Source organism: Nymphaea colorata, chromosome 2 (genome assembly GCF_008831285.2).
Source record: "Nymphaea colorata isolate Beijing-Zhang1983 chromosome 2, ASM883128v2, whole genome shotgun sequence".
Lineage (NCBI taxonomy): Eukaryota > Viridiplantae > Streptophyta > Magnoliopsida > Nymphaeales > Nymphaeaceae > Nymphaea > Nymphaea colorata.
The window spans coordinates 29309784-29335038 of NC_045139.1; the positions used below are offsets into that span (position 1 = coordinate 29309784).

The 25255-nt window shown below is 39.7% G+C and overlaps 2 protein-coding genes and 1 non-coding gene across 3 annotated transcripts; 2 read left to right on the plus strand and 1 right to left on the minus strand.

The window, feature by feature from the left end:
* Window positions 1-387: 387 nt before the first annotated feature.
* LOC116248039 (cullin-3A-like) lies at window positions 388-5428 on the minus strand. Its single transcript, XM_031620606.2, has 2 exons — window positions 4995-5428; window positions 388-2722 (listed from the first exon to the last, which is right to left on the minus strand). The coding sequence occupies exons 1-2, from the start codon at window positions 5153-5155 to the stop codon at window positions 682-684; spliced, it is 2202 nt and encodes a 733-aa protein (XP_031476466.1). The 5' UTR covers window positions 5156-5428; the 3' UTR covers window positions 388-681.
* A 2364-nt stretch (window positions 5429-7792) lies between these two features.
* On the plus strand, window positions 7793-7864 carry TRNAM-CAU (transfer RNA methionine (anticodon CAU)). The gene has a single exon. It is a non-coding gene; the product is annotated as a tRNA-Met (tRNA).
* A 13297-nt stretch (window positions 7865-21161) lies between these two features.
* Window positions 21162-22884, plus strand: LOC116247129 (transcription factor TCP15-like). The gene has a single exon (XM_031619106.2). It carries the CDS (start codon window positions 21265-21267, stop codon window positions 22405-22407), a length of 1143 nt encoding a protein of 380 aa, XP_031474966.1. The 5' UTR covers window positions 21162-21264; the 3' UTR covers window positions 22408-22884.
* The last annotated feature ends 2371 nt before the right edge of the window (window positions 22885-25255 follow it).

Sequence of the window (25255 nt, forward strand, 5' to 3'; positions counted from 1 at the left end):
CGGTCCATTAATTGATCTGGTAAACCCTCATACTAGCATATTCACATGGATATGTTTATTGCAAAACAATGGCAGAAGAAAACAAAACTTCCAATTGAAGATATCCAGATGCAAGAGTTGGTTATTCCAAAACAACGGCAGGAAAAAAAAATTGAAGATATCCAACTGTCAAAGTCGCATCACTCAAGTTTCTGGTCTGATGGGAGTTGGGATGCAAAGAGTTGTAGCTGGAAGTTTCAAAAAGTGTATTAGAATCAGCTTGCAGCAAGACGAACAACAAGCCATGTTCACAACCACATGCAGTCGATATCTTACCAAATCATAATATTGGATAGAGCAAGACTTTCATGCAGATTTCTGGAAAAACAATGACCCAAATGCCAGAGATGATGGATGAAACTACACTATAGATTCTGATCATCCATAAAATACAGATACATGGAGTAGGAAACTGGACAAATTGGGGAAAAAAAGAAAGAACAATTGGCCTATGAAGATTTGAACAAAGTAAATGTTGCAGTGCATTTCCTGGAACTGCAAGTTAAGCTAGGAGCATGTACGAAAAGAGAATCATGAGAACATCAACCCAGGCTACCCAGCTGCGGCAGCATGACCCTTTGCTTACTGAAAGTGAACACATTTCATGTGCTATTAGCCAGAGGGAACATGCATAAAAGCATATCAAGCAAGATAACGATACAATTTCCTGTCAGTTTTGTCTCTCTCTAAAAATTCACGCTCAATCAGCGACTCGATGCGCTTCTTTATTACAGCAGGATTGGGCAAAAAGCGTGACTGCAGTTGCTTTGTTACCTCAGCTACGATGTTGTTATGATCTAAAACCCTCCTAGATTTCATAATCCTCACTATAGCAGCCTCTATTTGAGGCTTTCTGTCTTCCTCAACCCTCTGCCGTGTTTCCTGTTTCTCAGGCTCAGTCTCCTTCTGAGCAACAACAGTCCCTATTTTGATTTTGTAAAGCTTGCAGGTGAACTTTTCATTGAATAAAAATGCGTCATCTTCACCAATGTCCTTGCTCATTGGAACCTTCAAAAGGACATTCTTCCCTTTCACACATGCAAGAGACTGTAAGCATCTCTTGAGATCCGATGCGGGTATTTCTGTTGACTGCTCAATTTCTCGGTATGTGAGGCGGTCTGCAGAATTAAACAGCATGAGAACACACATTTGATATGTTGAAACATTTAGTTCATGTTTCTGACCCTTTCCGAAGGTTGCCTTCAAATCTGCAGTCCCCATGTTGGTCTGCCATGACAATCTCCTGCCAGTATGAGTGCCAAGATAATAAGTCCGGAACTTTTCACAAACACCCATGATCTCAGCTGGCAGATTACAAGTGGCACTCGGCTGAGTTGGCCAAGATCCTGTCGTCAGGACCTGAACAGCAAGGGTGGGGCCATCACTGGTATCAACAGACTGGCATGCATAGAATCCTTGCATGGTATCCTGGGAGGTCTTCATATCAGTGAACATGCCCTCCAGTTTGGATGTAAACTGGTATCCACATTCAGTTTTGAGTTTCACGATAAGGCTTCTTTCTGCATCATCTGAAATAGTCTTCCCTGACAAGAGTCTCTTCGCCAGATGCTGTTTATAGTACTTTTCAAACACATCCTTTTCTTGCAAATATCTGAATAACATCATTACTTTGTCTAAGACAACCTCAATGTCCTCCTCACTGACCCCCTTCAATCCCTTGCGTAGTTTATCATCAACAAACAAGGAGATAAATTCAGGAGACCTGGCATTTAGATTTATGAAATACTCAAAGGATGAATTCAGAGCATTTTGAAAAGCCTTGTCATTGCTAAAAGCTAAATTTATGATCTTGTCATATTTATCCTTCTCATCCAACAGTCTCTGAACAAACTCAACAGGATCCTTTATTCTCTCAGGGTCCGTAACCAATTGTTTTCCTGTCTCTCGAAGGTGAGAGGTCATCACATCTCTTATGGTAGAGAGCCCACTGGGTACCCTTCTAAACAGATTGTACATTCTTGACAGATCATCATATTTGTCATCCATAAGCATGTTCACCAGCCCAGAATTTTCCATGTAAACTAATCTATGCATGTGATTTGCTATCATCTCAGTCTCCACTACATTGGTTATTTTTCCTTCACTTTTGGCATCCAGGTAGTGGGACACTCTCTCCATCTCTTCATTCAACCTCCTTTCAGCTTTCTTCAGATATTCCCCACAATCGCAGCACTCAATGAACTCTTGAGATTCAACACTGTAAAAATTGGCAGAGACCTCCAAAAATGGTTTCTCAAAATCCTCTTGGTAAACTGCAGGACCCAAATCCATAAGCATCTTTATTATGCTCCTCATCAGGCCACGATCAATAACGTCGCCCGTACGCTCCTTGTGTATCAGTTCAAGAAGAGTGTTCAGAAGCCTCGCTTGGATGTTACTAGAATGGATAATATTATCCCTCCACAGGTTAAGTCCAAGCTCATGAACAGGTATTTTTTGATTGTTATGAACATAGGTCCTATCCATGTACATTAATATATCCCGAACCATCTCAAGTGCTTTATTATGATCTCTCCACTTCCTATTTAGCTCATCTAAAAATAGTCCACCCTGAGCAGCCTCAATAGATTTTGATATCTCTTTCAAGTGCCAAGTCATTGTGTTGACCAGACCTGAGTATAGTTTGTCCCCGTATTTATGTAGCACCATGTTATAAGCATTCCTACATTTGAAAGAAAGAAAGGTCACTCACTTCATGTGAAGGAAACCATACAGCTAACACTGGAACCCAAATACAAAGAGGGAACTTAGACATGCTGCTTCTTCTTATTTATTTTTTCTTTTGGAGATAAAAATATAAAAATAATATGTACTTCAAGATTTTGCGCCATGATAGCATGCAGAAACAAGATAACTGTATTTGCCATGGAAGTCACAAACATAAATATTGCCATTGAGATACAAAATGATTGCACTAACCCAAAAATTGTGAGACTAATATATCTCCTCCTGAAACGAAAGAGAACAATCACCATAGGGAAAAAAAGAAAAAGCTTAAAGCTTGAGTCAAAGAGCCCTAGAACCTCAGGTCCTCAACAAACCTTCACCCAGCAGGCAGACAAAAGGGCTCTGCCCCCACGAGGGCCACATTGTGATGTGAACCTATGACCAGTCTTTTACTAACTAGGATCATTCCCAACTGTGCTAAGCTGATGTTCATACATGTGGTTGTGCTGCCATAATTGATTGTTGACACTTGACATAGTTATGGGTACAAAATTTAAGCAAAACAGCAACTTTGAGTGCAGTCAGCATGCATCTGACTTGTCCTTCGGGACCTCAGGTCACTCAGTATCGTGTAAGGCTTTAAGCTATTTTTATCAGACAATATTTTACCCCATTGCACATCGTTGCATGTAAGATTTTATCTCATTTTTGCAGCAATGATTGCCACTGTCATATGTGACTTCTACTTGGCTGCAGCCAAAGGCAAAAATGTTTGGCAACTAATTGTTCATTTTTAGCTCATCCCAAATCAAGGTGGAATATTTCCATTTCTTCTGCAAAGAGGGTCACTAGATTGTCACCTTTCACTATAGTAACTTAGCATTTTTGGTATTTGTAATTTGCTTATTATCATTAGCCTTTGAAGAGAAACCACATTAAAGAACCCTTAATTATCCAAGATATTTGTTTTCTCCTGTAAAAGATGGACTAGTTGCAGTCGAGAAAACACATTTTTGAATTCACTGCATGGTTGTCCTGTAATACTATTTATATCACGATCTTTACGCACTAATACTGGTAGGGGAATATGGAAGCAGAAGATGCAGCTTTAGGAGAAGTAACAACATCCTGAAACAAATTCAGTGGTATCTATGCTGGTACAGTGGTCCTTTTGCTAACAACGGAGAGTGAAGAGCAACATACGTTGTTATGGGTTCATTTCTTGATCAATCAACCAAGTATTCGCTCATTCTGAATCATCAAAATGAAGTGCACCAAGGTAACATTTGATGCACTAATGGCAATGTTCTCTAAGTGACTTATAACTGACAGCCCATTTTGAAATTAAACTTGTAGAGTTGTGGTACTTAGAACTGGAGATGTTAAAGAAACCCCATTATGGTCTTTCATACTTGGTCCCTGCTAGCAGTAACGACACAAAGGTCATATACAAAGAGAATATCAAGCAAGCTGGTTGTTTTTCTCTCCTATCGTTATGGGTGAGGACAGCAAATGCTTTTATGGCTCCCAGCTCGAAGCCTAAACATTTTACCATCTTATTGGAATTTATATTGCATTATCCGCCCTAAACATCTGATGTATGTGGGCTTAAAGGCTTTCATATTATAAGTGATAATTACTCAACCAGGTATATCTAAAAGAGACGCTTGAATCTTGATCCTTCCCCAGTATAATTCTCATTCAACCCCTCCCTTGGCTATGACTTCTTGATACATATTCTTTTGGATTATAAGCTTCCCCTCAGGACCTCAATTCTTCCAATATTCTACAAGTGTGCATATTCCACCTTCTTCCGGAATTGGAAAAGAATTGAACAAAGAACTTGGAAAAATATCCCAAGAAATTGCTTACATGTTAATGCGGAACACAAAAACTGAAAAGGCAAAATTATAAAATTCAGGTATATCATAGCTATACAGAAAGTCGGACCTATTTCGTGCGTGTTATTGAATGCCAACACGTGCAAACTTCAAGAGACAAAATATTGCCCCATGTCTAAGGAGAAACCCCCATGAATAAAGAAACCAGTCTAGCTTAATACGAAGACCACCAATCGCACCGATCTTAATAATCTAACGAGATCAAGTATTGAAAGGACGATCCATGGAGTAAAAACTACATACCCACAATCAAAATGGTCAAATAAATATACCAACATCATCCAAGCACCAGGAATTTAGCATTAAAAACCTAAGAAATGGGAGATAACAATTGAGAACCTGAAAACGCAAAAGGAAGAAAAGTACCGATAAAGTTCCTCAAAGCTGAGACCGCTGGCGTTGTGATTGTAAATCTCGTGAATGGCGTGCTCCAGGAGCTTCCACGTCTTCTCTGCATATTTGGGATCCATCTCCACCCTGTGTTTGAAGGGCTCGATCTTGAAAGTCTTTTTCTTTGGAGCACTCATGCTGCCCCCCGCCGAATCGCAACCCCGAAATCGACCAAGATAGGGGAAAAGAACCCAAAAAGCCTGATGAAAACGAGGACGCAAAGCCCGGATATTGACTGAAAAAAAAAATTAATGGGGATCGACCAACTTGGTAAATCCAAGAAAATTTTGCTGCGAAACGATGAACCACGGGGGCCGATACACAGGGTGAAAGGGGGTTTGGGTTAAGCGACAGGGAGAAATTCAGGAAATATGCAAACAGGGAGTTCCTTTTCCCTTCAGAAACAATGCCTTCTTCCGCGTTCCTCCAATTATACTCCTCCTTCCCTGTGTGACGAAAATAACGGTGATCTTCCAATACATCGTGAAATGTTTTTTAAAATCCCGTCCGATATATATATATATATATAAACTTGATAGATATATTGGCCGTTAAGCCTCGTTTAGGGAGATTTCTTGGGATATAATGACATGATTCGATTCATCAAGAATCTTCCCTACCCTTACTCCCTTGTTGCCAATTTAGGGAAAAAAAATAAATGTCTAATCTCACAAAATCAAATCAATCAAAAATTTAAATAGGCAAAACAAAAAGATGATTAAATGTGAATCGGTACATGACATTTAAATCCAAAATAAATATTAAATTCAAATCCACATGTAACAAAATGCAATCCGTCCGAAATAAAAACTTGATCCAAAAACATGTTGATGTCGCCCATGCTCTCACATATCATAAACAATGCATTTCATCTGACTTTGCCTTAGAGGTATCTTGTGATCATGAAATGTCTTCTACAATGTTTTTGCTCAAAGAAACATGATATGATATGAATATTATTTTTAGATTAAAAATCGAATGTGTGGATGTACTTGCATCATTTTTCCTTGAGCAAGAACACGTATTCTTGAAACACCGTGTGTTTCAATAAGTCGATGTTCTTTTTTCTAAAGTTCTTATTGGGGTTAGTTGTAAACTTTGAAGGCACCATGAAAAACTGCAAGTGGCAGGGTGGATCAAGTAAGATTCAGCCTTGCTCTTCATTCGTGTGATTATATTTTCTTGGCTTTTAAGTTTTGCTACTTCATATATATATATATATATATACTCAGCCATGTAATCAGTAAATTAATATTAGATGATGAAAATATTCATCACATTTTTCTTTTTATTTTTCTCTTAATCGCCTATCTTATGGGAGTCGCAATTCAATTTTCTTTTACATACGTATATAGACACACAACATCTGAAAAGATAGAGTCTGTCATTCAATTTTCTTTTACATACTTATATAGATACGCACACACCTATAAACTTGTAATAACGTAAGTTTATTACATATGTTAATCACATACTGTTTGGTGTACGCCGTTCTTCATTGCAATTTGCATTATTAAAATCCAACGGGAATCCACAAAGCAAAAGTAACAGCAATTATATATATATATATATATATATATATATATATATATATATATATATAAGAAAAGAAAGAAGAGTCTATTCCATTGGATGGTATGATCGACCCGATGCGTCCACTACACAGAGCCGTTGGATCTAAAGAAGCAACACCCGATAATCGAATCCAAGTTGATCCTGCTGCCCAAATATTTAGCTGTCCAGCTATTTGTATTCGCTTAAGTTGATCTAATGTCACAAATAGGTTTAATATGATTTTCTTGTCAAATCAAAGTAAGATTTGCAAGTCAAAAAGAGGGTGCAGCGCAATTGGGTGGTAAAGCGGCTCATTACGGAAAGAAGTTTCTCTTACGAATCATGAGGACACTTTCACGACTCAGTCTACTATTCTTCTAAATCATAAAAACCTAAGACATTTTTACGACTCAGTCTACTATTCTTTTAAATCATAAAAAGGTTTTGAAGTATGCTCTGTCAACCCCAACGAAGTGGGGGCGTCAAGGAATGAAAAAAAAAAAAAGATTTGTAATACACATGCAACTAATCTAAGCCGTTTACGAGCCGAAACTTGTCGGAATCAATCACATCTGCGAAATCAGATCCGATTAACAAGTGATATGGAAGAGCAGCACATAAATTCAAATCTTTCCTTAATATCTTCAATATCTGTTTCCCCAAACACACTGCAAAACAAAAATTATGTCACTCTCTCTCTGAGGGTAAAATCATGACTGAGGATCATATCTGAAAAGGGACGGCTGATTGATAAATGCATAGTTTTGATTAATATCATCCTCCAAATATACAATCACATGTAATGTAAATAACAAAATAAAAAAAAAGATTTAAAAAACATTTTCCGGGGAGCAACACGAGAGCATCTAATATAATATTGGAAACAGCGCAAGCTTTTTGGAGAACACGAAAATCAACATAGCTTCAAGTTTCATAACTTAATTTTACTCCTGGGAACAAATGAAATATTGTTGAAGTCTGATATTTTTCTTATGTGGAGACGGAAAGCACCTTGAGAGTTGACCAAATTGGAAATGAATTCTATATCCATTCCCCAATGTAATTTTATTTGTCCAATCATATGTTTTACCTGATTCTTTCATACCATATTATAACTTCTTTAACTTTTTAGTTGGATTTGGATATACAGCTTACATTGTTTAGTCGATGCATTAGCAAATACGTATAAAAACAATTTTAGTTTCAGAACCTTTCAACAAATCAGAGTGGCGCAGCGGAAGCGTGGTGGGCCCATAACCCACAGGTCCCAGGATCGAAACCTGGCTCTGATAGAATTCAGCGACAGCTTCCCCAAGTTTTTCTTTTTTTGGGGGATTTCATTTGGAAAAAGAGCAAAAGTTCAACACCATTCATCCTCCAGATCAACGGCAGATATTTCACAGCATCATCAAGAGTCTTGAAACTTCTTTGGGTATTGCTTTTCTCTCTGCGGGGCCATTGGACAAAATTGGAAATTTTTAACTTTTCTTTAAAGCAGCGGCAAATTTTCAGCACCGTTGATTTTACAGATCAATAGCCGAGATTTCACAACTTCTTAAAGTCTTACAACATTCGCTTTTGCCACAAAATGAGCCGCTTGCCGTAGTATATCATTGGCTGGCGCCAAATCGCAAGAGATAAAGGGTGGAGAAGAAAAATCTGCTTCCCGCCCTAAATCGAAGGGCGCGGGCGATCTTTTTCTCCTCCGTTCTGGTTTTCATGGCTTCATTTTTGGATTTGTAATTTAGACAATAGAAAATAAAATCTCCGTATTTTTCATGAACCTTGCCGCTGTTTCTCAATTCCTTCTGTAGTTTTTTGACCTCTGCGATTTACCTTGATTTGCTAATTAGAAACTATTAGAGCGTGTAATTGTTCTCATTAAAATGGATGCAAGTGAACAATCGACATGTCCTCGATGATTTATGTTGAGTTGCATTTATTAGAACGAATTCGTGCTTTAATCAAATTTAAGTTTGTATTGCTCATTTAAACGTGAAGTCATGCTTTAATTCGTTAATTTCGAATTAATTCATGTTTTGTGTGTGTTTACGTCCTTGGTTTTAGGATTTTGCCAGAGTTTCCTTGTTTTTTTGGATGGTAAGAAACTAATGGAGTGCATAATTGTTGTTTGTTTGTCTCTTTGTTGTTCTTGTTAGTCTTGCCTCTTGAATGGTTGGTACGTCCGTGATGATGACGAAGAGTTTGCGTTTTCTCTGTTCGGGCTTTTAACAAAAAATTTACGGTCCAGTGAGAACATCGAAGTATTGAGTCGCTTTTTTCATTTTAGGGTAACTGATTGTGTTGAAAATGGAAGAAGGAAGAAACCAAGGTTTTCGAACGATCATTTAATCGCTAGTTGGTTTGATTGGGAAAGGGAAAAAGGATAAAGCGGATCCCCAAGTAACGACATCCCATTTGGTTGATGTCAGGTTGAGTTTAAAGAAGCATTTTAAAGAGCAAGAATCTTTTTCTTTCTCTAGGATGCTATAATTATGATCAGTAATGATGTCTGCCTTTGCTAAATGTGTTGTTGATCTGCTTATCTTTTAATTTTTACGGCAAGTTTCATTTTCTGGTGATCCTCCCAGGATATAATGGGTTTTGAATACCTTGTGAATTCATCTGATCTCTTCTTAACAAAACTGCTTTTGTCAAGTTATCGTTCGAAGAAATTGGTCCTTTTAGCGTCTGCTGTTCCCATTTCCCAAGCGTCCTTAGCCTTCCCAAAGAGATTCGAAAAACATGATTCATGTGCATGATTTCAGTGCATTTGCAAGACATTAGTGATTTTTGTTACTTTACGAGGCTCTGTTTTTCATATGATTCTGGTTATAACAATTTTTGTGCCCATGGTATGCCATTGTTCCTGAGTACTGCTGATGTTGAAATATATTTTCCTGAACATTCCGTTGGAGCTGTCAGACCTAGTATTGTTTATCTATGGCAGTGGAAACGTTATGTTGTTTCTGTTAATCCTTGCTAGTGAACTTGCCATATTTTCTTCCGATTGTTTTAGGTTCGTATGAAAATCATTTGTTCGGCGGTTTTTTGCAGCTTCTTCTCTATTCATCCTGCTCGTATTTTTCTACTTCTTGCCCTCAATTTGCTATTCTTCAGATGTGGACTGCACTTCGATAAAGAAATTCGCTCACAATTGTGTCGTAAGTTCCATTTTTGAGCCGTTAATGGCTTTTGTTATGTCTTTGCTTTGCTTTGATCAGTATCTGTGCATTTTTTCATAGCAGGGAGCTTGAGCTGGGATCACAACCTTTTAAGTCATGGTAAAACATAAAAAGAAAAACGAGGTGTATCAGAGGCTTTCTTTACTTTGTCGAGCCATGAACTTTTTCTTACAGAAACCACATCACATCAGACACATTGCAACTTTATCTTTGGAGCGCCTTGCTTTTGTCGTGGGTGACATTTTCCATGTTATCTTTATATTAGTTTGACAATTTCTATGCGAAGGACATCTGTTCTTTTGACAGATGCTTTCAAAATCAAATCGGCATTTTATTGCTTAGACGTCTGGTCCAGTAGAGGGTTTAAATCTGAACATACTTTTTCTAAAACACGCAAGTAGGAAAAACGGATGGAGGTACGTCTCGTCTGCTTGTATAAACATAGTTTGGTTGGATGCTTGGTGGAAGAAATTGCAGGAAGTATATGAATCTTTTTTACGGTCCTATGTATCGGCTTCTTTATAATAGTGACTGCATATTTTTGAAGAGGTCCTTAAATTATGTTTTTCTGGTCTTACTGGTTAATATTTAGTTTAAATCTGTGCTTGCACGAAATTTTATACCTGTACAATTGTCACCACATTATTATTGAAGCTTGTAGAGAACCTTTTCATTACTATTGTAGTATGCCACATATAGGAACAAATATTTATGTTTGTAGCATAGCTAGCTTGAACAATATACCGGGAGTTCAGAAAAAAAAATGATCTGTTATCATTCCAAAAGAAAATTATTAGGTAAGAAATGTTCTATGAAATCAAATAAAATGGCCACAAGGTCCAAAATGATTGATGAAGACTTTTGGTTTTCTGGAGCCTTGATTATGTCATTTAGTGATCTGACCATGCTGTCCATATTCGATGCAAGCTAATTGATCAGCTATGCTGCCTTCAACGTACATATATATTGAACAGGATTTCTCTGCAGTGACCACATGGTCAGCCAGATGATATTCTTTAATGAAATTTTTGGTCATGTTATTAGTAGGCTAGGCATCCATCTCATGGTTAAAGAACTGAGTTATACCTTGCTTGTTCAAATGAAACAACTTCCATAGGGTCATGTTTACAACCCTTACCTGTAATAACATATCGATTGCAACTTTTCATTCCTTGAACCGTTACAGAATCTTCTCCTGTTGCATGGCCTGTTTTCTTAATAAGTCAATTAGCTAACTATTGTGGAAAATGGTGAGATGGTCAATCAAGTTTAGCTAGCTTATATGGGCAGTGACATGCAAATTTGAATATCAGCAGTTAAATCATCTGTGTTGATTATTTGAACATGGTACTCTTCATTGCCTATTTAGTAGCACAAGAATGTTTGTCTATAATTTGATTATTTGAGAGAATCGATGATGATTGCTATTTTGCTTAAACGATTTCAGCTTTTTAATGATTTCTGGACAAAAGAGGAAAGGTTATAATAAAATATCTTTTCTTTCATTTAAGCTGAACTTGTGCAATCTTGCCTTCCTGCAGAAGTTCAACATTTTTTCACAACTTAGTGCAAGGGTATCTAGCAAATTGTTGTAGAGCACTTATTTTCTGGTCATCACATATAACCCAAATTTCTAGAGGAAGAAATTTCTTCTTCAACCTATTCCTGAATTTGTATTTTAGAATCCTTAGATTTCTCTTTTAACTATTTAGCGACGCTGACTTTGTTGAGACCTTAAGGGAATACATGTGCCTTTCTCCTTCTGTGAGCAAGTTATGCATGTGGAGTTAACATATTGGCTTGATACACAAGAAGTGTAGGAAGGTCAAAACACCGCATCCTGGTACTGGATTAGGGTGCTCCTTAATGTGTTCATTTTTAGTAGTACGTTCTTGTGTCGCACAATTGCAAACATGCCAAATCCTGTTATGCCCATGCAACTCTTCTTTTAAAGAATATATATTGCTTGTGATGCCCCATACACGATACCATTTGTAAGCATCCATAGCTATGTGACATAAGGAACAACTTAATAATGGTGATTGTTGTGGAACATTGTTCCCTTCCCTTTTTCCTTAGATGGTACAAACAAATACTTGTTTGTTGTGTCAATCATGCACTTGGGCCCCATGGTCCATTATTGCTACTATTGAGCTGAGGGTGCTCTGGAACTTGCTTATGCTTGAAATTCTAACACGCTAAGTTCTAAAACAGGTGGAGATTGTAGGATCTAAGATGCATCAACAGTCACAATTACAAAAATATCATGGTTTGACAACTCTGCTTTTTTGTCTCTTCTTTATTCCGATGAATCTTCTCAGCATCGGCCCTAGATTAGGGAGGCAACCTTTTGGTTCGAACTGTATTTCCGTGAGAAGAATCAGACCTACAGTTGCCCGGTTCTTGCTGTAGTCTGGCAGATTCTGAAAGGACATAGGCTGCCATGTTTGGACTCCTTATGGTTGGTACTCGTGGATTTGCTTGTTAGATGTGGACCTTGAGTGGATAATAACTATAGAAAATCACTTTTACTTACATGGTTGCCTTCGATAAACTATACATTAACACAAACCTTTTTGTTCATCTATTCATAAGCTCCTCTTTTTTTTCAAGGTTGAACTCTTTGGTCTTTAGTGAATGCTTTCCATCCATTGTTTCTGTAATGTTCTTGTTACAGGAGACTCCATGATTGTCCTGCAGGGACACTTGCAGTACCATATAGCAATGAAAACACCAAGACTGAGGCTTGGATGGATTCTGTTTCATGTCTCGTGTCATTTCTTTTAGATGAAAGTTACCGAGTGCTTTTCTATAATTGGCAGCACATCAATCGAGCTCGGACCTCCTTCATAATGCAAAATTCTGCGAGTTTCAGAGGTTAAGCTCTTTGCTCAAGCTGCTCAAGTTCATAGCACAGGTCAATTCTTTACCTAGCTATGCATTCATGCCCTAGAACAGCATATTTTCTTTAGCCTAATGAACCCCTCATTCTTGGCTGTCTCGTGACACAAGATGACGGGGGAGAACATGACAACTCATGTGCTCATGACAATCAAGGTCCCTTGTCGACAAATTCTTAGGCCCCGTTGTTTCAATCTCAAAAGATTTTCATGAGATTGAATTTTGATGTCAAAATTCAGTCATACGAGGGGATCAGGACAGACCTTCTCCTTGAAAACAGCTGCTAGGAAAACCATTACTTGTTCAAGCTGAGGTCCACCTATTTCCTTCCTTGGATTGTTTGCTATAGTTTGGCCCAGAAAATCCACCAAACACCCGACGCCATTCTAGGTCCATTTAGATGATCTGGTTATAGAAAACAGGATCTGTCTACAGAAAATCAGATGGAATCCCGGCTTGGTTAGGCCAGAAATGGGATCCTCCATCTGATTTGGGCCCGACCCGTGGTCATTCCCGTGAAGAAAACCCATGAGGAAAGTTTTTTGTCCTGCTGAGGGAATATGAGAAGAAAACCCATGCGAAAAGTTCTGGTTGCTTGGGGGCCTCTCTGAAATGTAATTCTGTGAATTGTTTTTTGTCCGGCTGCAAATGAGTTGAAGCGCAAAAAAGCTCATCATATTTAAAGAAATGTGACATAAGCAGTTCAAAGAAACGCCACGTAGAGATTTAACAGTAACTCCCAATCTCCCATATATGCGGCCAATAAAGAAATTCTATAAAATCGTTTTTTCAAATAAATTATATTAAAAATTGCCATTTTTGCCCTCTCAAAACTTCCTGAAAATATACTTTAACTTTGTTAGTACGTCTAGCTTCCCTTTCAATAACTTCCCAAACATAATGAAGAAAAGGAATTTCACATCAATATTGTGAAAGTTAAACGGAAAGATAATTAATTGAGATATAAATTAATCATGTATTAATATTATTGAACATAACCAAACAGGAAAATAATAAAGTCGAAATTTGTCTTTATTGAAGGTATTCTCTTCTGACATGTTAACCTGATTTTAAGTTAATGAAATCCTACGGCTAGCTGATGGAAAATTGTTTTCTACCGTGGTGTAAAATTTACATGTGCTTATAATAACACGCGGTTGAACTTTTATGTGGACGTGGACCCACCTAGTCGGTTAGCCTGACTTTAATGGAGAAAATTCTCGTGACGTCAGCCCTAAGGGTTTTGTTATCCGAAGGAGAGGACGAAAGCCCTAATGGAGAGTGGTGGTGGCGGTGATGGTCAGAGAATCTCACTTGGTGTGGTGACGTGGCCCAGCAGAGGAAAACTCGTGGTGGGTGGCAGTGAAAGCCCAGCTGGGTCCCACAAGAGGTAGAAGGAAACCTTTTCTTTGCTCCCCTTTCCAAAATGACATTCTTCCCCGGCCCCCTCGAATTCGGGGCCAGCCGCGTGGGTCCCACTCATCTTCCCGCTACTGCGATTCTAGTACCAAATCAGCACCCGCTCTCACCTCTTACCCAAAACCGGTCGGGTCGAAGTGATCCTTGACCCGTTCATGCCATGACCTCTTCTCTCCTCTTGTTAGCAGGACCTTTTGTTTAGGAATAGAAACTCGAGTTTAAGCTAATGTAATATTTCTCAAAATATCTGCTTCTATGATTCCTTAGTTCACCTATTTTCCTACAACAATTTCATAGATTGATGGATGATTTGTCTACCATTGGCAGGCAGATCCAGTTGTGGTAGTAGAAATTTCAATTATAGGATGGGGATCCATATTCCATAGCTTCTACCAGAAGGATAGATACCAGTACAAATTAGACTCCATAAGTAGTTTTTAAGTTCTATGAGAACCAGTGACTGAGTTATAAATTTAATCTATGGTTAAAGGGTATTGTTACGTTAAATTTCAAGGACTGCAAAAGAAAAAAGAAAACTTATGAAGTATCTCTGTGTAATTAAAGCAAGTTTTGTGAGCTTGTGTGGGCAATTGCCTACTGCAGTCACAACGTGGCGGAGCTCCGCCGTTATAGAGCACTGGACTTCAGTCCTTCTGATAATGTTAGAGTTTGGGTATGTGAGAAAACCTGAAAATAGTGTTATCATACGTCTTATTGTCCTTTTTGGGTGTGGATTAAAGCTGGCTATAAAGCGGGTAGGAGTCTACCGCATCTAAAGCTTCTTGGTTATTATGACCATTTTGCTGTACCCACCTTAACCGTGGCGAATGCAACCAGATGTGGACTTGTCTGAGCAGTTGGGACCCAAATAATTTTATTCGCTAGTGCTCCTCGGTATTCTACTACCGTTCCAATGGTTTAAAATTTTCTAAAGGATTTAAAATTAACCTCTCTCCCTATTCAGAGGTGCGCTTTCCTGGATTCTAACTTATTGAGATATGATCTCATTTCGATTGGGCGTGGATTTGAATTTGGACGTTGTGCACAAAATTTAGTGAAATCCAGTAACTACTCGTGTTTGGTCTTTGATTAAATAGGCTATCTGTTTTCAGACGCAAGCAGTAAACGAGTACAAATTCCACTATAACTGGATCTTTCCTTCTCAAACTTTTTTTGACTAATTGACTCTGAAATGGAGTTGTAATGAAAAAACAATTTGGTTCATTGGAAGCGAATAATTGCTTGGTTGGGCATGGTTTTACCGAGTATGAAATAGATACTAAGAAAAGGAAAGTCTACCATGAGATCTGAAGCGAGATTCAAAGTGAATTTCTGAGACCAAAAGAAAAGGTACAAAGGCCTTTTCTGGATTCATCTGGATCTGGACCTAGACCTTCACGTACGTCCATAAATATAAGGGCCTAATCAAGGGTCCAGTTTGAGCCATGGGCTAGGTAGCCTAAGGGTGTCCAGGTTTTAATCATTTAGTTGCGTGAGATTGATTAGTCCCCTAAGGTTGCCTTGGGTCCATGATGTGATAGTTCCAATTGGGTCCACATGCATGAGAGCTTGCCTGGTACTTGAGCTGGTTGATAAGCGGGAGACAGTTCCCATGTGAGCCCCATTATCAGTTGGGCATTGTGGTCCAGTTCCCGTTTGGTTCCCGGAAAAGTTTCAGCCCAACCCGCTTTTGGGTGGGCTGGGTCCGATCCGACCCACAAAAGAAGGTGGCGCGGTCGGACGACCAGCCAGCCAGAGGGTGGTGCGGTTTGGGCCGCACTGGATTACGCTCCGTAGCTGTTTTGGAGTTTGTGGGTGTATTGGGTGTTCAACTGGGAGGATCCAAATTCCGGATCCAGACATGTGACTCTCAGTCTTGTTAGAGAGACAAGCTCCACTGTGTTCCAGCCATCGAGGGACGTCAACCTTGAGTTTCTCCAGTACCTGGCACATGCTGAACCTGAGAAGTCTTTTTTAGTGGTAAAATGAGAAAACAACCTTGAGTTTCTCCAGTACCTGGCACATGCTGAACCTGAGAAGTCTTTTTTAGTGGTAAAATGAGAAAATAAGACAAGAAAAAGGAGAAGCAGAGCCTAATTATGAGTTGGCTGCTGGTAAAGGATTAAGATGCTTATATTGTAGCACAACTGCTGCCAAGAGCGGAGGGAAAGGGGGCCGAGAAGAGCCCTGGTTCTCCCTTAGATTTTTAAAAACTTTAAAAAATTGGTTTAATATATATAAAAAGATTTTAAAATTTTTATTTCAACTCCTCTTAAAAATTTTAAACTATAGTTTGACCCCTACAAAGAAACAAGTTTCTAGCTCTACCCTGACCTTACTGGTGACCTTTGATCTTGAGAAGAATGATTTTTGGCGTCAGAGTTTACAGCTTGATCGTTGGATAGGCAAAGGAAGGAATTACTAGTTTTGTGTTTGAATATCTAGCTTTGAAGGAGAGAAAAGAAATTTCAAAAAAGCTAGTTTGTGATTGGAAGAGAGGAATTGAAAGAAAAGAATAGTGCAACTCTATCATCCTCTATATATATATATATATATATATATATATTCCGTCCACGCCGATGGTCGAATATTTTAATACTAAAAACACACTACGGCATCTTCGGGCGATTTGCAAACTTTTTCAGAGTGGGGGAGGTGTGGGCCTCGTCCCGTCAGCGGCGCCCCCTGTCAGACCGCTAAAAATTTTGCATTTATTTTACAATATATATATATATATATATAATAAAATCATGTTGAAGTTTTATTGTAAACAAACTTAAGTTCTTTACTTTTCTTTTTTCCTTTATACGATGAAGAGGAACATGATACTTAGACAATTCCTTTGTTTAAATAAGGCTTTACAATAATAATTTTTTTGTTTTTTTTGTTTTACTTTCATTCCATCCATCCAAAGGAAGCCATAAAGAGCACCAAACTGTCACGTATATGACCACGTCGATGCCTTCGTTTATGTGCGGTTCTTGTCTCGTTTTTGGATAGGATAATAAGAACTAGTGAATTCCGCTTCCTATTCGTTTCTTACTTCAAGGGTTATGTGAAAATGGATGGAGACAAATCACTTAGTTGTACCAATCGAACATGGCGGTAATTTCTCACTCTTCAAATGATTTTTTGGAGGGTCTTGAAAGAGTTGGTGCAACAATCAAGACAGTAGTAGGTAGGCGGCTAGTCTTTATTTTGAATTTTTAGATAACTTCACGGATGCACAAATTGAAGCATGACTGAGGGTGGCATTCTAAAACATCAAAAACAGATCTTTTATCATAAGAATGACAAAGTGTTGGTGAGAGCTTAGACCATCTCTTAGATGAAAAAATAAAATACTCTTCCTATTCAACCATAATTATTTTTTTGTAGCACTCTAATTTGTCAAGCCAGTTTAATCTTATAACTTTTCATGTCTAGCAAGAGAAGCCGTCCAAATTTATATAAGGCCCCAAGCAGACGCATAAAAATTCTTATCCATTTGATAAATTCAATTGCTTTTGCATTGGTCTTTCTAACTTAACAGATACACTTAGGTTGCCCTTTTGTAATTTCTTGATTGGTCAAGAACAGTTCATGTCCCTTCCTCCTCCATAGATGGAAAATGAAATGCTAGCTGAATGCCATCAAGCCAAACGCTGAGCTTCCTGTCCTCTGAGAAACAGTTGGGTATGTTCTTTTTCCTCCTACTTCCAGCCAGAAAGACTCATTGGAGAACATGATGTTGACATTTGATGTTGATAGCCAAAATAAATCAAATGAATATGAAAAAGAAAAGATAAAGGAGGAAAAAAAAGAAGAAAAATGACTCATTGCCAACTTTATCTCATTGAAAGGACCCAAATGGCCTTGTGAGAAAAGGAGAGGGACAGTTGAGCATGGGCTGTGGTAGACCAACCAACCCAAGCTCTGACCGGGTCAGGTTATGAGAAAAAAAAGAAAAAGAAAAACCCCAAAAGGCATTTCATGTTTAGACCCTCAGGCTTGGTCAAACTGCACCAGGACCAAAGGGGGTCGAACGTCTTGACTCAAACGATCATAGTTTCGCTGAGGTCCAAGTTGTTTCAAGTCTAGACGTCTGATCGAGACTAACTAAGCCTTGCTTGTCTATCCCAGAGGTCAACTGAGCTATGTCTCACCTGGCTTGACCCACTTCTATGTAAGCTCAGATTAGACTCTTGCCTATCATAGGTCAAGGGGAGTCACTTTGGCAAAGCTGTTCGAGAACTTTTTCTCGCAACTTAATGGCATTAGTGCTTTTGACTTTGAATAAGCACACTCGCGTCGCTTTGGCTTGAAGGGCTGCTGGCAAAATCAATCGGAAAACTTAGCCCAGGGCTCGCCAGATTAGGGTTCAGATCAAACCTGGCTAGCCTATGAGACCAGAGTATGGAGAGGGTCAGAATTTCTGTAGGTTTTTTCCAGTTTTGAGTGTTCAGGTGGGGCAGATCCACATGCCGATAGATACTCAAACTTTGAAAGAAAATCTGAAATTGGATCGTTTTCAAGAACTTGTAATCCAACCAGAGCCTTTTGTTGCACGTTAAAAGTGAAAAATAGAAGGGGCTAGAATGGAGACAGGTTGGTTTCAGTTTGGGGCCTCCAGAGGTGAGTCCAATTGGGGAATGGGTCCAGCAAGGCTGTGCCACATTAAGCCAGATTTGGTTGTACCTGACAAAGTACTGTATCTGACCTGTTGATGTTCTTACATCATTTACACAAGGACCTGGATTTGGTTGGACACAGTTGTACCCAATTGGATCTGTACCAGATCCAGGACCCAAATTTCGAATCTGGTCCAAACAGGACCTGCTCCGCAGAAGATTTTTTCTAGTGCAATTATCTCATCTTATTCAAAAGGCTAGGGATCTTGCAGGTCGGGTGCTAGGTGCTTAGGCTCCTCCTGAATCTGTGGGATCCTAAGCCTAGTTTGTACCTAGAAAAGAGATGGCTTAATTAGGGAACCTTTTAATTGCTTTAGATCTGAGATCCGAGAGATTTGAATACATCAGACTTTGGACCCTTTTCTTTCTTCTTTTCACTTTTCCCCCCCTTTTTCCAGATTTCAACATCCATGGATAGTCTCAGATTTATGTCGTTTTATTTATGGATCTCGGGTTTGGCTTCCTACAAGTACGGGACATGAGATTCCACTTGGACCCAGATTACCCAAAGATATCGGGGCAACCAACCAATCCCGTATTGACTCGGTGCGCTTTGGTACAAGCATCTGATCCAACAACTCCCAGTCAGAGTATTTGCGTTGTCTGGTCGTTTTCTTCTTCCCCTGCTTGTGATCCGAGTACCGTCGCATCCATTTCCACATAACAAACTCAAGAAAAACACAGATTCACCAAAGCAGATCCGGTAGAAGAGACCAGATCCAGATCCACCCAAGACTAGTTTGATCAAATTCTCAGATGCAGATGCTTTAGAACTGCGCAAATTTCCTGAACCCGAATCCGAGCCTGAACTCCAAAAAGATGTGGCACCATTGAACTGAAGATCTTTATTTCTCCAGAATCCGGTCCGGCCTGTCTACTGTTTGCCCTAACCAGGAGCCTAACCATGGTTAAGTTTATGGAGAAAAAGGGGAATAAGGAAAAGGGCAAAAAAAAAAAAAAAAAAAAAGGAGGAAATGAAATGATTATATATGGGTGGGATTGGGTCCCACCTCATTGAGGTCACTCAGTTTTTTGACCCAAAAAAGGGGGTTCTCCCTGGCCACCACTGTCTTTATGAATTGAATGATAAAAAAGACCACCGCACGTGGAGTCTGAACCAAGGGACTCACCATTGTCCATTGCCCCCTCTTCTCTTCCTTTCTGTTAACCACAAAAATTTCAATTTACATGCTTTATTTTTATTTCGTTTGTATAGGCCAATATTGCCCATACATTTATATTATATCTATATAGATATATGTATAGTTGGATGTCTTATTCCCTTAGTTTTTTTGAACATTTATTAGCCTCTTGGTTTTGGTCGCGTAATCTCCTTCTTTGTCCCCTCGAGTTCTATCACTCCAAATGAGTCCTGCCGCCCTGCTGGATGAGTTCTCTCGTGGTGTTCTTCTTGTAAAACATGGTAATGAAGATTTACAGTCTGAGTTAGTGCTTTTATTTTCTTCTGACAAGTTTTTGAACTTCAAAAACATTAGTTATAGCCTATCACCTCCAGACAGATCGATAAAGTAGAGTTTCAACACGGAAGAGCACTTCAATAATTGAAAAGTTGAATGGTGTCTGTGATTGGGATGTAATTTAACAAACATCAGTTCGATCTGCATGGTAAGAAGGTTTAAGATCACTTTTACGTTAGAGAAGGTCAACAGCTCAATATTTGGCATGCATTTCATCTCATAAGAACGTCGTAGAAGTTTAACGAAAACAATGTGGAACTAGAGCACTTGGTTTGAGTCAATTGGTATGGCATCAAGTGATGATATGGTAAGTGCTATGCTATCTGCTCTGGCCAATCATGTGATGCCATGTGTGCAATAACTAAGGATGCGACCATGACATGGTAGTCTAGAGCATCTACTCGGATCACTTAGCCGATAACGGGATCCATTCTTTGTAGGTCAGTTTCATCAAGAGCGCATAGATGAGAACCGCAAGAAAGCAATTTGGATTTTTTTTTTTTTTTTGACTTACATCCATGGAGCCTACAAAGAGGTGCGAAACCCAGTATGGACCAAGGCTGGCTCAAGCCCACCAGGAATACGAACAACATAGACCCACCTAGCTAGAATGAACCAACATATTAGATCGGCCCTCAACTAGACCGATGCGGTGCCTGTAGATAGTACGAAACCGGGCCAAGCTTGAGCCCAGCGTGGACCCAACTGAGTCGAGCCCACCATGGAAGGTCGAGGGCAGAAGTGATCACTTTTCAGTCTGAGCATCATCTGCATGAACAATAATATGTGTTCCCTTGAAACCAATCACTATGGGCAATCTAGTAATTTCCTATCTTAAAAAAAGAACCCTTTCTCTTTTTTGATTGAAATTACAAAAAGAAGAAAAACAAAGGAAAAAAAAATTTATTTATTTTAAAAAAAAATTCTTAGCTTACAATTTCCTCACTATCGTTTTTTTCCTTGCTTAAAACTTTGCCTCCTCTCCCCTTATCCTTTTGTACACCCAAACGAACGCACGGACTCCCCACCGGAAAAGAAGATGAGACCGGAATTCTCCGACTTTTCGACACCGGGAAATGAAGGAATCCGGCGGCCGAACCTTCCCCTCCAACTGCTGCTGGAGAAGAAGGAGGAGGACACTTGCTCGACATCTAACGGCTGTTATCTCGGAAGGAGCATGGACGCTTCCCTGGCCTTGTCTTCTTCCACTACCTCTAACACTCCCGCTGGTACCAGCGCCACAGCCGCCGCTGCCACCACCACCATCACCAACAACTCGGTCGGAAGCTGGCAGGAAACAAAGAAGCAGGCGCCCAAGAGGGCGTCGACGAAGGATCGGCACACGAAGGTCGACGGTCGGGGCCGCCGGATCCGGATGCCGGCATTGTGTGCAGCCAGGGTCTTCCAGCTGACGAGGGAATTGGGGCATAAGTCCGACGGGGAGACAATCGAGTGGCTCCTCAGGCAGGCGGAGCCGGCAGTAATCGCCGCCACCGGGACAGGCACCATCCCGGCCAACTTTGCAACCCTCAGCGCCTCCCTCCGCAGCTCCTCCGCCGCGAGTTTGGTGGCGCCCCTCAAGGCAGCAGCCTCCGCGGCCACTGCTGCGGCTGCCAGCCACCACTGGGACGACGTGCAACGTAGAATTCTACTCCCCAACGCGGGAGTCCAGACGGAGAATCCCTACCTCATCGGCTTCAGGCCGAACCATCCTCACCAGGTGTTGATATCCAAGCCAGAGTTGCACCACCAACAGTGGATGGACGCGGCTGATCCCGAGTCCAGCACCAGCGACCGATCGAAGAAGCAGCGACCAGGCCCGTCTGAGTTCCAAATACCTCCGCCGGCGGCCGGAAACTTCTGGATGGTCACGAACTCAAATAATCAGGGGGGTCTGGGCCAAGCCCAAGCAGAGCCCATGTGGACCACCAGCATGCCGAGCGGGCTTCATTTCATGAACTTCCCCCTCGGTTCCTGCGGCACGACGATATCGCCGCATCTGCGGAGCATGTATGGCATGAGCGAGGGGCATTTAGACATGATCTCTGCTCTTAACATGCACAATAGCAGATCTCTAATGGCGGGAACCAACGACTCGTTGGCGGCACCGGAGTCGATGCCTGTGTCGGCGCCGGCCAGAAGGGATCATCAACAAGGGCAGGATGAGGGCCATGACCAGTAGTTGGTGGAATGAGGCCCTGTTAATGACAGTGGGGGCCCTGGCATTGGCACTAGCTAACATATTGCATGTGTTCTTGAACAGGCTTTAGATGAACATGCAGCCAGCTTCAACTCGGTCCTCACATGGAGGGGAGTATCAGTATCAGTTGTGTGTCTCATCTGCAAAAACAGCATCTTAATCAAGATTTGGGGTTTCTTGTTTCAAATACCAATACAAGCGATTGAAGGTTTCTTTGGTGTTAGGGTTTGCTGATCAGATGTGGGGTTTAGTTGGTTTTGGGTAGGGTTTATATGGAATTCATTGATGATTAAAGAAAGAAAAAGCTTGCCTAATTTTTATGGAAAAAGAAGAATATTGCAAGACACCTTGTTTTGTTTATTATTTTTTACACAAGTCTGAGTTTGGGTTTGTGGTTACTTAAAAATGCTCAATGATTGTATTCCCTATTGACATAAGCTTCTCAAATTCCCCACTTTAGAGGCTGATCATTTTCTCTTCTTGGGCATGCTCTTTCTTCAGTCTTTCCTTTTCCCTTTCCATTCTGTCATTAATCCGCCTAGCTAGGTAATAGGCCTCTGGCTGGAATCATGTCGTCTGCCTTGACTTGTATGACTTCATTGATGAAACCTAGAAAAAAATTGGATGGCAGAAGCAAAACATGCAGTTGACTCAAGTTTGGTGAAAATAAAGCTACATTCAATTTTTTTCCCATTGTGTTTCTTTCGTCTTTAATTCGGCTCACTGCTTGGTCTGCTCCATTACAAACCTATCAACTTCTGCTTATGTCATTCTTTTTTTGTTTGCTTATGGACTGTTCTGCTCAACTTGGGTCTTCCGCTTTGGACCTTGGATGAAAAATTCTTGGATGAGCTTCATCTTAATATTTGTTGGATTCTCCAACTTGCAGTATTTTAATATTGTGCAGTATGGCAACTTTGAATCTGATATTCTATAGGTATAAAATCTTAGGTCACCTCATCTCACTGTGTCCATTCTTTTCACTCTTTCTACTCTAGGCTAGATTATTCAGTCACAACCAAATTAAGGGAAGCCTTACAATGATTTGACTAACTAAAAACAATTGATCAACCGAACTGTATTTTATGTGTTTACGCGGAAGAAGTACTCTAGCAGTCTGGCACTGACGAATTCAAAATTCAAAAGAAATATTATCCCCAGGCAGCAGGACCCGATTATATAGTGAAGAATTAACAGTGTATATTAAGGACTAAATGTTGGGAGATAGGAACCAGCTAATGTACTTGAAAGGAAAAAGGTCACATTCAACATTAACCCATCTGAAGTTTATTATTTATATAAAATGGAAATTGTATGTCTTTGAAGAGCACAGCTTGTCGGGTTTCTTCCTTCATCTAGTTTGTTTCACGGATATTTCTGCGGTTGATGTATTCGTACGAATTATTTTTATTTATGAAATATCTTTCTTGATCTCTTAATCCAGATTCCTTGTATTTTATGCACATTGAAAGTGATAGACTTGAGATAAGATGTAATATATAAACACAAGACAATGTCGATTCACCGACGTTTTTCCCGAATTTAAAATTCGCAAAGAACTCCGCCTAATCTTACACAATGTCGACTTCCCACGCATCCTCCTCAGTTTAATTACCATGAGTGCTACTCTTATGAACTGCAAACGGTACTGACATGCGCAATACTCGATGCACGGTAGAACCAACTAAGTCCCGACCCAGATCTTGTCCAAAAGGAAGGGAGGCTCTCACTCGGAGGTGGGATTCTCTTCTACCCACATGAACTTGGTACCTTAGTTTGGAGTACAATTTGTTTGGATTGAAGTGATCTGGTTAATCTTAGTTTCTCCCGTGTATCGTAGTCATGTAAATTTCATGGCCAATGTACTCCTAGGTTATTTTCTTAATAAAAAATATCCTTCTTCTCTAAGGTACTGTTCTTCTACAATAGTCCCTGTCGGCCGAAGATTGTCATTATGCTATGCAGAAAAGGCGAGAAAAAAAAGAAGTGTATACACACCTTTATTCCATCCTAAAATCAATTTCTAGAAATTATTGAATAATTACAACAGGAAACACTGTATGGAGGCACATAACAAGTGTGAGATTTTTTTGGCTTAATTCCATGATTCCCAGACATGATATGGCCCACTTCCAGCACTATTGATCTTCTCTTCTCTTGCTTTCCAACAGCCACATCATTTAACTACTAATCTTGGCGATTCCATTACTGGTATATGTTCAGTTCTTGTGATTGACATGAGTTGTCACTAGGTAGTAATAATAATAATAATAACATACATATATATATATATATATATGTAATATATAGCTTCTTTTGTGGAAGACAAGAGAATTTTGGTGTGAACTATGAAATTGCAATGTTGTTAGGTTGGCTGGCAGGTGCATAGCTTATTGGTGCCTTTTCATCATGGCAGTTCCTAGAAGAGCTGGATTGACAAACATTTAACCAATCTGGATCCAACCAAAAATGGGTCCATATGTTCCCTAAAAAGGAAAATTATCGGTTTTGCTTAAAAAGAAAAAAAAAATCCTACTAAAATTGTTTCTTTTTTCTGGAAAATTATTGGAGAAACGTCAATTATATCCCTTTTTGAAGACATAAAACCATGTTAAATGTAAACCGTATTTAAATTTGGAATTAACAAGTTGGTTTTTGTTAAAAGAAATAAAGAATGTGACCATTTGAATTAACCAGCATATGCGTATATATAATAGTTCTCACAATGATTCAACTCACCTGGCTAAGTGGGTAGGCTTGCAACTTCCAAGTTGAAAGAAGTTAATTTAGATTTCAATCCCCAGCAAGTGCACCTTGGCTTCAATGGAGG